Here is a 14,058-nt window from a genome sequence, read left to right on the forward strand (position 1 = left end):
ATGTGGAAAATTGCCCAGGTATGTCCTGCTTTTTATGGACAGGACATACCTGGGCAATTTTCCACATTGTTGGGTAGATGCCAATGTTGTAGCTGTACTGGAACAGCTTGGCTAGAGGCGCAGCTAGTTCTGGAGCACAGAATACATCAGTGGCCCAAAAAAATAAGTAAAAGTTAATTACAATAATGAATGGTCCACATCACAGCAAAGACGCTGAATTTATCTAGTTCTTGAAATAAAGTTTTACTTTTTTCACTTACAGCGGAATGTAGGAATGTGTAGGACTATAAAAGACTTTTTAGTTCATCTGGCTGATCCCAAGAATTAATAGCCTTCAGTTACCCTCTCTTTCAAATATCTATCCAAATCTCCTGTAATTTTTTCCACCCTATCTGCCTACATTGCCTTCCTGGGCATTCTGTTCCACATGAACAGAAGTAGTAATTTCTCTGTCTAGTGTACAGTGTCACTTTAGCATCGAGTCTGGCTCTGTGTTGTAAAATGAGAGATTGGAGGAGTTTGTATCTCTTTACTGATAGTGTTTTAACTTCCAGCATTTATTTACGTATCGGGAAAAGGAGTTCTGAGATGCTCAGTCTCCTATTTAATTTGTTTTTTAAAAAGAAACAATCCACCATCCCTCTGTGTGAAGTAATTAAATCTAAACTGCTCCTTCCTCTATCTAAGCTGAAGTCAGTTTCCCCCGCCTCTAGAGTTGGGAATCGCAAAAGTTATTACAGGAGTTCAATTTATTTATTCCCTTATACTATCTCCCCTAAGCCCTTTCTTCTTATGTTCTTATAGAAGTAAAGGGAATCAGGGGTTACGGGGAGCGGGCAGGAAATTGGACATGAATTTAGATTTGAGGTTAGGATCAGATCAGCCATGATCTTATTAAATGGCGGAGCAGGCTCGAAGGGCCGATTGGCCTACTCCTGCTCCTATTTCTTATGTTCTTCCAAGTAAATAAGCTGAGCTCTTCAGCTCGGATATCTAGATATCTGCACTGCCTCCTATGCCTGGATATGTTTGCTGTAGTACAGCCACCAGAGTTGTGCGCAGTACTCCAAGTGTGACCGTACCAGGGCCATGTATAGACTCATTATCACTTCTGTATCCAGTTTCTTTTCTCCTCCATACTAGTTTTCTTAAGTTTCATTTTATATACAGATTTCAAAGTTGCAGTCCGTTGCTTAGCCAAAACTGCTGCAGTTTCTAGTATGTTTGTTCACATGTAGCACTATTTTACTTTGTGGGTCCTAATTTCATTCATGCCAGTTATGACAGATAAATTATTTAGTCCACATAAAGATTGCATTTCATCCATTTTCCAATATGCCCATTCAGAACAATGCATTACTATTAAGTAATGAATGTATGTTCCACATATTGCACCAAGCAACAATATTAGGGAAAAAAATCTTCATTAATGCATGGTTTGCTTTCAAATAAACTGTACGTACTTCATTTCTAGTGTAAATTCTGCCAATGTTGATAAAGATAATGAATTGAATCTTGTTGGTTTACTTTGTTGCCATATTGAAGTCTGGTCAGAATGTGACATTGTGCTAATGGAAAATGGCATTTACTCATCACTGTATGCCATGTGACTTAAGTTAATTGGACCTAGCCCTTCAACAGTTGTCTTAAAAGTATTTCTAGTTCATTGGTGTAAAAGATCTACCAGGGAATTAAACCTACATTGGAACTGAACAACAAATATAACACCACTCAAAGTAGGATCTAAGTGGGTGTAAGAATTACCAGCAGGCTCCAATGTTGTTTATTTTTCTAAATCCATGTGTGATGATTAGGCTAAAAGTTAAGGAAAGAAAGACAAGAAAAATACAATGATTGCTATTGGCCACATTAAGATTTATTTCCAGATCATTCTGTATTTTCTTGGAGAAGGTAAATAGGTTGTGATAACAAAATGTAGAAATGGACATCTGAAAAGCACACATACCATCTGCACACTGGTGCTAAAAGTTGCAAACATGATAACAAAACGTAGGGATTATCAGCTTGAGCTGGTAGTAAAAGTTGATGAAAAATCTTGTAGTAATAGTTGATGGTCATCAAAAGCCTTGCTATAATATTGGGCAGCAGTTGCACAAGCAATTAAAATGTTAAATGGATAAATAGATTCATACAATACAAGTCCAAGGAAGTAGTTATGAAAAAGATACAGAAACAGTGAAAAGGATGTAGAGAAGAACATAGAAGGTGCTAGATTTTATACCACTGAACTATTAAGGCAGGCTAATGAGTTTAAATCAGTTTTCATTGGATAAAATAGATAAAGATGTTTAAAATTATAAAAGGATGGGACAGAATAGATAGATACATATTGTTTCCAGTTATTGAGGGGTCTGTAACAAGGGTACATAGACATAAGATTAAACATAAGAGATTTAGGACAGATAGCAGGAAACATTTTTTACACAGTGGCTTGAGGCTGTGGAATGCACGACCAGAATTAATGTTTGAAACAGAGACCTTGTCAACATTTAAGAACAGGTTAGATAGGTGGTTGAAGGAAAGGGGAATAAAGGGATAAAGGAACAAGATGGGCACATGGGATTAAAAAAGCTGCTCGTGTGGAGGATAAATCTCAATCATGGACTGGTTGGGCCTGTTTCTGTGTTGTAATTTCTATGTAAGCGGATAAATTATTCCGTGTGGGAGTGTGGTGGACTCGCATATTAACAGATATATACATGTATAAAACAGAAACAACATGATAGTAAGTCAACAAATACAGAAAGAAAATAGAATACAGAATTCTTGAGACACTATGCCTGTGGTGAGCAATATGTCTGGCCCCAGACAAACAGATGATCCCTGGTAATCCCTCACAGACCCCAGTTTGATAACTTATGTTTTAAACAACAAAGGGACTCAATAAGGTGCGATAGAGAGTTATTTTGTACAAAATCAGGATAAGAGAATGGGGGAGCATGGCTATAATCCAGTGAAGCCATAAACTAAACACAAAGGATTATTTCTTCTCAGTTGCAAGCTGATGAAACAAATGACTGCATAGCTCAGTAAATTATGATTCAGTTGAAGAATTCAAAAAAAAAGAGGGGCTCCTCATTAGGAGTAATGGTAGGATTAAAAAAATGAAAAATAGTCAGATTATGTTTGAAAACAGGATCTAGGTACAAGCTGAACAGATTAAATATCCTTTTCTTATTACTACATTCATATGCAATTGACAAATTTCTGCTTTGGAGATCAGTGGGAGAAGATTTCATGTGAAATACATGAAGTCATGTTATTTCCGTAATGCATTATGATTAAACACAAAATCTTGCATTACACAGCAGCAGAAACAAACAGTAGCCTAATTTAGTTACTCAATTTAAAATGTGGAAGCCCAGTTAGCTTGTTTTTACCATATGGTGTTTTTCGCTGTACAAGTGAGTCTCCCCCCCAAACTTCAGATGGAAAAATGCACTCAAATCAGTTGTTTTTAACCAAATGGAATTGCTATTGACTTTCAGTTGAGCAGTCATGACAAGCAAAAGATCACATGACATAGGCAACAGAAGTTTTGGTAGACAACATGTAGGTAGTTAAACTGGCTACCAAAAGTGAATAAATAAATCCATTTCTTATATTAAATGGCTAGATTCTGTTTATTCTGTTCAAATTTGCTTTTTATTCAATAAACAAAGTTTTTTTTTTAAAGGAATTGCACCTCTGCTTATTTTACTTGGAGAATTTCATACAAATCTGTAATATGACTTTTTATGGCATTTCCATTACAGGCACCACTTGCACTGTGGACTTCTGGTTGCAGAATGCCCTTCATTTAGGATCATCAAACAGTTCATCAAATCTTGATTAGGATGGATTTCAAACTAGGTTGACAGGTTTGCACTATTTTGGAATTATTTAATTTCAATCTAAATGCAGGGCTTGGCTTAAGAATAAATTGTTTTCAATGATTCTTGATTCATCTCTATCCATGGCCATTCATCCTTCATGTCATGATTTACTTTTTATGGTTTATTTGTTATAAATATTGTAAGATGAAAAATGACCTAGAAATCCATTACTGGGATTTTCTCTCAAAAGTTACTTAATGACTACAGATTAGAAAAAAATCAGAATTAGGTTTTTGCTCACCAAAAACAGTTAGTTGAGCTATAACTAAAAGAAATAATTCCTAAAAAGATCCAGATGAGGAGTTAAACAAGGAGGAGCAAGGAATTCAATAGGCGTCAAAAGCAATAAAATCAGGATAGAAGCAGAGAAGGTGCGGGAAACACACAGCTACTTAGAAGTTGCAAGCTGCTTTGTTTTATAAACTCATCAAAGCTGGAAACATAGGAACAGGAGTAGGCCATTCAGACCCTCGAGCCTGTTCCGCCATTCAATCAGATCATAGTTGATCCATATTTCTTGATACCCTTACCTAACAAAAATCTGTCAATCTCAGACTTGAAAATTTCAATTGATTCAGCATCCACAGCATTTTGGGGGAGAGAATTTTAGATTTCCACTATCCTTTGCGTGAAAAGGTGCTTCCTAATTTCACTCCTGAATGGCCAACTTTAATTTTAAGATTGTTATGGATTCCCGCACCAGAGGAAATAGCTTCTCTGTATTTACCCCATCAAATCCTTTTAAACACCTCAATTAGATCACCCCCCAACCTTCTAAACCCAGAAATACAAGCCAAGTTTATGCAACCTGTCCTCATAATTTAAGCCGTGGTATCATTCTGGTGAATCTGCACTGTACCCCCTCCAAGAATAATATAGCCTTCCTGAGGTGCAGTGTCCAAAACTGAACACTGTACTCCAGATGGGGTCTGACCAAGGCTTTGTACTAGTGAAGCACAACTTCCTCCTCTTTGTATTCCAGCCCCCTTGAGATAAAGACCAACATTCCATTAGCCTTTTTGATTACTTTTTGTACCTGTGCATTAGCTTTTAATGATTTGTGTACTTGGACACCTAAATCCCTCTTGTAATTAAGAAAATATCCCAAATTTTCCTTCTTCAATCCAAAGTGGATGACCTCACACTTTCCCACACTGAACTCCTTCTGCCACAGTTTTGCCCACTCACTTAATCTGTCTATGTTCCTTTGTAACTTCCTGCTCCCTCCTACACAACTTACTTTGCCCTCTAAGTTAATGTTATCTTCAAACGTGAATATAACAACAACTTGCATTTACAGAGCGCCTTTAACATTGTAAAACATCCCAAGGTGCTTCACAGGAACGTTATCAAACAAAATTTGATACTGAGCCATATAAGGAGATATTAGGACAGGTGACCAAAAGCTTGGTCAAATAGGTAGGTTTTAAGGAGCATCTTAAAGGAGGAGAGGTAGACAGGTGGAGCAGTTTAGGGAGGGAATTCCAGAGCTTAGGGCCTAGGCAGCTGAAGGCACGGCTGCCAACGGTGGAGCGATTAAAATCGGAGATGCACAAGAGGTAAGAACTGGAGGAGCGCAGAGATCTCGGAGGGTTATAGGGCTGGAGGAGGTTACAGTGATAGGGAGGGGCGAGGCCATGGAGAGATTTGAAAACGAGGATGAGAATTTCAAAATTGAGGTGTTGCTGGACCGGGAGCCAATGTGGGTCAGTGAGCACAGGGGTGATGGATGAACGGCACTTGGTGCGAGTTAGGCAGCAGAGTTTTGGATGAGCTCAAGTTCCTATGTTCCTATGTTCATGGAGGGTAGAAGATGGGATCAACTCTCTATTCCTTCATCCAAGTCACTGATATATACGGTGAAATGCTGAGACCCTGGTACAGATCCCCGGGGAACAGCACTTGCCACATCCAACCAATCAGAGAATGAACCCTTTATCCCTACTCTCTTGTCTCCTACCTCCCAACCAATTTCCAACCCATGTCGCAAGGTTGCTAATAATTTGTGTGGAACCTTATCAAATGCCTTCTGGAAGTTCATACAGAAAATATCCATAGATGCTTCCCTGTCCACTATGCTAGTGACCTCCTCAAAAAATTCAACTAGATTAATCAGACATGACCTACCCTTCACCACCATGCTGACTCTTTGATCAGCTCGTGCTTGTTCAATGGCTCAGTCACCCTGTCCCTGATGATAGATTCCATTTACTTCCCCACAACTGATGTTACACTGACATGTCTGCAGTTTCTTGGTTTCTCCCTCCCTCCTGCTATAAATAAAGAAGCGACATTTGCAATTTTCCAATCCAAAGGCACAGTTCTCGAATCTCGAGAGCTTTGGAAAATTATGACTAACGAATCTGCAATTTCTCCACCTGTTTCTTTTAACACTCTAGGGTGTAAACCATCAGGTGCTGGAGATTTGTCTCTCTTAAGTCCCATTATTTTCTCCATTGCCATTTTTTTTCAACATATTAAATCCGATAGGTTCCTTTGCTTGTCTTAATTTTAGGTTCCCTTGTATCACTGGTATTTTTTCCTCTTCCTCTATCAAAATAGATACTAAGTATTCATTTAACAAGTCTGTCATTTCCTTATTATTCATTATAGTATCACCTACATATCTCTTTAATAGGCTCACAATCCCCTTTACCATTCTTTCTCTTAACATATTTATAAAAACTTTTACCATTAGCTTTGATATCTTTTGCTAACATTTGTTTATACTCTCTTTTTGCATGTTTTATTACTTTCTTTGTATCCTTTTGTTGATTTTATACCTCACTTGGTCTGCTAGATTCCCATTTTTCGTTGCATTTGTGTAAGCCTTTTATTTTAACTTAATACTGTCTCTTACCTCATTTGTTGGCCATGGTTGCTTAACTGCTCAAGTGGAGCTTTTGCCTTTTAGGGGAATGTACTAGTTTTGTATTATACCAAAATCTTCCTTGAAAACATCCCACTGATTATCTGTAGATTTTCTCATTAACAGCCCAGTTTACTGTGGTCAATTTATTTCTCAAGGAAAGTTTCCACACCCTGCCTATACCACTCAATAATGAGAACAAACATATGCATTTACTTAACTAAGTTACTTAATACCTTTGTATTTTTTCCCAAAATGAACTTTAACCATATAAGACTTCTGAAACAATTTATTTATTTTTACAGATAGCAAATAGTGCATGTTGCACTTTTTACCGCTCCCCCATCCAATTTTCTCTCTTCTGCAGGTGACTATTGTTGTTGGGCACCAGAAGACCTTGTATAACTCACCAAATAACATGTTTTTTTATGTATAACCCTAGACAATGAATGCAATCAACCTATTCAATTATGGAAGGCATCACAGCTGAATTCAACCCCATCATCACCTGACAGCTACAGGATGGTTGAGTTAGTTAGTTACTGTACTAGAATTTCTTTACATTTCAATATGTCTGTATTGACACTATATCCAGAAGCATCTTGGACTGAGCTTGATTAAGATGCATCATCATTGGTTTCTAGATTCAGAATGTGAAGACTCATTCCACTGTGACTCTTGATTTCGGTCAAGAAAATACCTTATTTTCCAGGCTACAGTTGAGCCAAGGTCTCTGGCTTTCCAGTTACTGTGCTGTCTTCCCTTTTTATAATCTGAAAAGTCTGACTGAAGCAGACTAACAGAAATAACTTCTACTTTTCGCTCTTATCAAGGTAAGCGATGTCACTGCTAAGGAATAGAACAGGTTAGGTGCACAGTACAGCTTCCTCAACTCTGCCAACAATTTACTTTAGCCTCCCGCCACTGTACCAGTGCAATATTTCTATTTCTCACATAAGCCAACTTGAAGGGTTGTCTGAGTGAGACTGCTATGTCGTTTTTCTTTTGGGCAATTTTTGGTACGCAGTTGTACCCTCAATAGGAACTGGGCTGAGACAACTCAAAATCAGTTCATTAAACGTGGCAGAAATAGACAATTTTCATTCCATCAATCCAATTCGGACTCAAACCCAGATCTCAAAGGTAAAAAGATAGTGCACTAACCCACTGTGCCATCCACAACATAGAGGCAGACTTTTCAAATGTTTTAACAGACAAAGCAAAATTTTATAATGAGGCATGACTTTTTTCATATTAATAACAGCAAACAAAGATGGAGAGTTAATTTTCAGAGGAATCGGTTTCTTCGGTTGAGCCATCACTCTCAATGTCCACTTTCTTACGCTGAGGGAGAGTCTTGCGATGAGTGGCTTTTTTGGTTGGTTCCTTCTGTGTGAGTGCAGTAGTACTGGAGGTGGGATTACTGAGTATGTGATCAATTCTGCCGACAGACGTGGACATGGAGATTAAACATTGGCAATAAAATGTCAAGTCACCATATCTGCTAAAGGCATCTTCATTGACCTCTGTCTCTTGCCTAAGCAGCCTCACAGCCTAAACTATGGTATGGGAAGCTGAACAAAACCAAACCATGAAAAGTTGGAGGAGTAGCTTGACAAGTTTTATCTCCAAATTTGGATCATGAGACTAAATAATTAAATCACTTTCATAACTATTTATTAAAATCCACCAATTTATGGGGTTGAAAAAAATAAACAAACTGCACATCACACTGTTCTCTTACAGAATTAATGAAGTGAACAGCAGATACTGCAATCACTGTCAGGTACCTGGAGACTTCAATACTCTAGCAGGCAACTGTACTCGAAACTGCGATATAATACATTTGCTTACCAAATTTTATTTTTCGATGTTTTTTTAAACCATCTGTGGTACAGAACATGAAAATCTGTTAAACTGATTCATAGCCTCATCATTTAGACATATTCTCGAGATAGAATATCAGGACGTGGTCAGGTACAAAGAAATGAATAACAATGAGGGCTGCAATGCCACTGAATTCCTGCTGGTGGGAGCAGTGACATCTATTAGCACCATCAGCAGCAAGAGCTCAGCAATGTTGCAGCTTTTTGCGAAAAGTGCTTTTAAACCAATTTAATGGACAAAAAGTAATTTTTAAAAGAGTAAAATTTAGTTGGCACTAAAAATGAAGGTGTCTGTAGTATACTGCTTTCTTCAAAGAATACTACCGAGAATTCTCACTTGAATTTATAATATTTTTGTGCTCATCTCGGCAAAGAATGACCATCAGTATCAAGCATTTCTAGGTTAGATATGACACAGTCAAAGTTTCCAGTACTTCGCAACAACAATATGGCCTTACCCCAGCCTCTTAAAGAAAACTACAACCAATCAGTCTGAGTTGGATTTGAACCTGATTCCCAGAACTGAAAGGGAATCCAGTGTGTTAGAGTCCTCCTTCAAAGTTTAATTTTAAATCAACAAACAAGCACATTTTTTTTTAGCAGATCTTATTTAAAATATAAAGAGTTGTGTATTTTCAAGAGTAAAACAATGCCTTTTAGCCATCAAAGGGTAAAATAAAATCTTATAATTTGCATAGAAAGAAAAAAGAACTTGTATTTTTATAGCGCCTTTCATGTCCTGAGGACATCCCAAAGCACTGACAGCCAATGGAGTATGTTCGAAGTGTAGTCACAGTTTTAATGTAGGCAAACGCAGTAGTCAATTGCGTACAGCAACTCCCACAAACAGCATTGAGCTAAATGACCAGATAATCTGCTTTTTTTTTGTGGCGTTGGCTAAGGGATACATGGTGATTAGGACACTGGGAGAACTCCCCTGCTCGTCTTCAAATAGTGTCATAGGATCATTTACATCCACCTGAGAGGGCAGATAGGGCCTTGGTTTAATCTCTCATCTGAATGACGGCATCTCTGACAGTTCAGCACTCCCTTAGTACTGCATTGAAGTGTCAACTAGATTATGTACTCAAGTAACTAGATTCCTGGAGTGGGGCTTGAACCCCAGACCTTCTGACTCAGAGGTGAGAGGACTACCACTTAGCCAAGACTGAGACCTAGCAATGTTTTCACTGTGATTGATACAATTCCAACTTTGTGGAGTACAACTGTACATCTCCAACCGAATTTTCATTTTTTTGCTTAAAAGCACACACATTGGAATTTTGCATATGTGGATTGGCCAGCAGTCATCGACACAGAATGCAGATCTGCTTTTATGTTGCTGCAGACCTGCAGCACACAACTTCCTAGCCCTATAGGTGCAAGCACCAAATCCAAGGCAGTAATTTGGCCCAGCACTCACCCAATGCAAAGTCATTAGCTGAACCTGGAAAACTGTCCAAGTTCAGCTGAAGTCAAGTTGGGCAAGTGTGAAAAGTGCACCACTTGATTTACGCTGGGGTGGGGGTGAGGAGGAAAATCGGTCCCTGTATATTTGTAAAACCTCTTGTGAGAAAATCATCCCAAGGTGAAAAGGAACTCAGTGTCAATCAGACAGAAAACTGGAATCAAAAAAAAATTAGAGTTTAGCATGCAGTTATCATTCTTTCACATACACTTTCTCCAGCTCTTGGTCCATGTCTGAATCTATAAGAAGTTCCGCCTTACTGGGCACAATTCCTGTAAACCAAAAAAAACATAACTTTAGACACCATGATCTCAAATAATTCTAAATTTACATGTTTTTCAAAAAAAATTAAACCCTTTTAGTTCAAGTTATGAATAGATTAAATTCATTATTAAAATGTTTTATAACATTTTCCTCTCACACTAAGAATGTAGAATTGATTTTAAATTATTTGCATTAATGCATTTATAGCAAAAACCAATTAACAAATGTTTCTGTCAAGAATATTACATTGATGTGAAATCTCTGAGAAAAACAGCTATTAAGGGTAAGTAAGATTCTAATCCCACATGCAAAGCAGCCTCTTATTTCCTGGATTACTGTCCAAATAATAAGAAACATAAGAAATTGGAGCAGGAGTAGGCCAATCGGCCCCTCGAGCCTGCTCCGCCATTCAATAAGATCATGGCTGATCTGATCCCAACCACAAATCTAAAGAACACAAGAAGTCGGAGCAGGACCCGGCCACATAGCCCCTGGGCCCTCTCTGCCACCCACAGGGCATTGACCGATCTGAACTCAGCTTCATGTCCAATTTCCTGCCCGCTCCCCATAACCCCTAATTCCCTTTAAATAATCCACTTCAACACAGCATTATGGACTGAAAGCATCATTGGCCACACCGACCGTGCTATTTAGTGATGAACAATTGTTCTTATTTGCTTGCATTAAAAAATCCTGCGCAAAATCATGCCCAAACAACACAGTTTTGGTCAAATTTATACTAAATGATGTATAAAGCATTAATGTAAAATAAAACATGAGAGCTACTCATTATAATTTACATAAATTCATTTCAATGTTTTTTTTTTGGGGGGGAAGGTGATTTTCTTTTCACTCCTTCCCTCCTGAAGACATTGACACCTTGATGGAATATGGTTTCATGGGCGCCCAAGTGGCCATTCTTTGTGTGCGAACCTTGACAATGCGTGTTGGCAGGCTACTGTAGGGGGCATTAGAGCTGACCCCGATCTATTCCTCATTTCATATCACTCCAGCACACGTGTGCACACATACTCACGCACACACACAGATCATTAAATAGTTATCAACAGCAGCAAACATGGTTGATTTTTCCCCTCCCAAATGCAAAACCACTTGTTTTACTTCCTTGCATTTTCTTGAGATCCATCACTGGATGGCAGTCTAATCTTCCAAACGCATTTACCATTTGGCAGTTTTCAACCACACTGCTAAGCGAGATACCTGCGCTGAAAGAAAAACTGACAGACCTCTCTGCAAATGCCATTTCTATAGATTGTTGCATAAAAGTCATCTAGAAATTCACAGCTGATACAGTCACTTCATCCTCTGAAAAAGACAGATAAATTAAGTGGCAAACGAAGTGAAAAAAAGATCTGAAAAGAAAATGCATGATTTACTGTCTACAGTACTAGCAGAGTAATGTGATTACTCCAGTCACAGGTACAATTTTTTAGATTACAAAACTGTGGGGTGTAGGGAGATGAATCAATGTAAAATACAGCTGGAACTGGTATATCGATGTTTTTGGACCAATAAAGGTCTAATTGGGGGAGGAAGAATTGTATTTAACCACACTTAGTTCACTTTAGAGTTCAGATCATTTGTCTCTTTTATGCTTTCAAATTTTTAATGCTGTTGCTATTACAAATTCAGTTGTCCCAATAAACTACATTATTTAAGGAAATTCACAAATGATCAAACACTGTTTACAACTCTTTAGTTGTGATTTGTTACTGTTTGGCTGAAATTTCATATTCATAAATCAGATACCAGTTGACAACTAATTTGCTTTTGGAAAACTGTGATGAAGGGGTATGATGGGAAAAATGTGCATGAGATAGTAAACTTTTTATAGATACATAAATATATATGCACTAACAGAAAATTATTTGTTTTGGCACCTGTAAGCCTTTTTTTAAAAAAGAGTAGGGAAACTTTGTAACAATATATTGACCTATTAATGCACCTACAACATAGATAAAGGTATATTTTAATTAACATTTTCTACCCTGAATGAATCAGGTTTACCATCCTAAATTCAGGTTTCAAAAACAATAGTTTTGGTTGAAAAAAATTGGATTGGTATAGGTTATGCCAAATCTTAAGGTCTCAAAAACTATTTTGTGCCCTTTAAAATGTTATTACTATGATAAAACTGTGAATGTCAAACTTCAGTAAGATGATAGCCAACAACAGCTCCATTGTGAACAATTCACCTCATGACCCTTGCTTCCAACCTATTTAATTACATGCTGTAAAAGGTCGCACCACCATCTTTATGCAAGAAAAGGGATACAGCTTCCACCTGTTTTCCTCTACTATTGTCAAATATAAAAACACTTCAAATTAAAAATAAATTATCCTCAATCTTGAGGTATAATCAGTTAGTAATTAACCCATCTTCAACAGACTTTTTAATTGAGGTTTCCTACTGCAACTCACCAATCCTACAATCGAGAAACCAAAACAAGGATTCAGGAATGTGGAAGCCTTCTTGTGTGATACATGTAGGGATCATATATGCCCAAATTGTTGCCTTGTGGGCATATCGCACTGACACTCCTCTGCTAGACTAGTTTCTACCTGATGGCCAGCTCTTAAGTTGTGCAGAAAGTAGGCCATCAAATGATTTTACAAACACAAATTATGTAAGCATCCTTTGTAACTCAGAATGAATTAGAAACAGTACTTATTACCCTACATTTTCTGTTTTTAAATTGTCTGTTTTTCAGCTCAAGAAAAAAAAACATTTTTGGCTTTATTATGCAAATACCATGTAAATAATTAAACTAAATTGTAATACTTTTATTATCTAAGGCTTCTTTAGTCTTCTTGAAATTGTTTGCACAACTACCCAAAAGTCTCCTGCGTAGGTGGGGATTCACTAGTCAATTCTGTCTTGGCCAACTTGAAGGAAGTGGTTATCTGGTTTATCACAGCAGAATAATCCAGTTAACACATTTTTGTGATAAATATCCTCACAAGGATCTGGATGTTGGCTGATAGACTGGTTTTTCAACACAGGTCTTTGAGATGAAGGTTTAAAATAACGGTTTTATGGAAGCCTGCAACATGTGCCGATTATGTGTAAGAATCTATCAAATAAGCTAAGAATCTATTAAATATGAAATCAGCTGTAAACGGGTTAAAGACTAAGATTAAGTAGCAGAACCAGGCAGTGTGCAAAGCACAATGAGTTAGCAGCATGGAAAAATACTGACCCTTCTAACAGAACAACACGGTTGGATAACAGAAACCCTGCAGACACCTTAGAAACTGCGACAACCGGCTTGTTTAAGAGAACATTTGCACTACTTCCTCTAATATTGTAACGGCTGTGGGATAACCTTTGTACAGTGTTTATAAATATTTTGACCGCTCGTGCACCGTTAGGAAAATATAGGAACTAATTCCATTGTTCAGCTTATCACCTGCAAGACAGTACGTGCAAAACTGCACATTCCTCAGGCAGAAACAGGGTAAATAAAGACTGTCTTTTAGCCAGAAGCCCTGCAGTCGGAGAAAGAGGAGAGTTAGACATATCCAGGGGATCCACGCTGGCTTTGGCCTAACCCTGTGTGACTCTCCAAGGAACAACTAGGAACAGGCCATCCGCGCCGGCTGTCCAGTCGCTAGACGGGTAATATAATATCCATGACAGTTAATTACTGCTGA

General features: G+C 37.8%; 1 protein-coding gene across 3 annotated transcripts in view; it reads right to left on the reverse strand.

The window, feature by feature from the left end:
- cstpp1 (centriolar satellite-associated tubulin polyglutamylase complex regulator 1) overlaps positions 1-14,058 on the reverse strand; it is a 291,026-nt gene that overhangs the window by 56,471 nt on the left and 220,497 nt on the right. For 2 of the 3 annotated variants that reach the window (XM_067994058.1, XM_067994057.1), the window contains exon 8: positions 10,328-10,391. In XM_067994058.1, the coding sequence (XP_067850159.1) occupies positions 10,328-10,391 (64 nt within the window). Of the gene's footprint in view, positions 1-1,854; positions 8,207-10,327; positions 10,392-14,058 lie in introns of those variants that run through there. The other variant, XM_067994056.1, reaches the window with a different exon arrangement.

The sequence above is a fragment of the Heptranchias perlo genome, chromosome 12 (assembly GCF_035084215.1).
Source record: "Heptranchias perlo isolate sHepPer1 chromosome 12, sHepPer1.hap1, whole genome shotgun sequence".
In the NCBI taxonomy this organism is placed as follows: Eukaryota; Metazoa; Chordata; class Chondrichthyes; order Hexanchiformes; family Hexanchidae; genus Heptranchias; species Heptranchias perlo.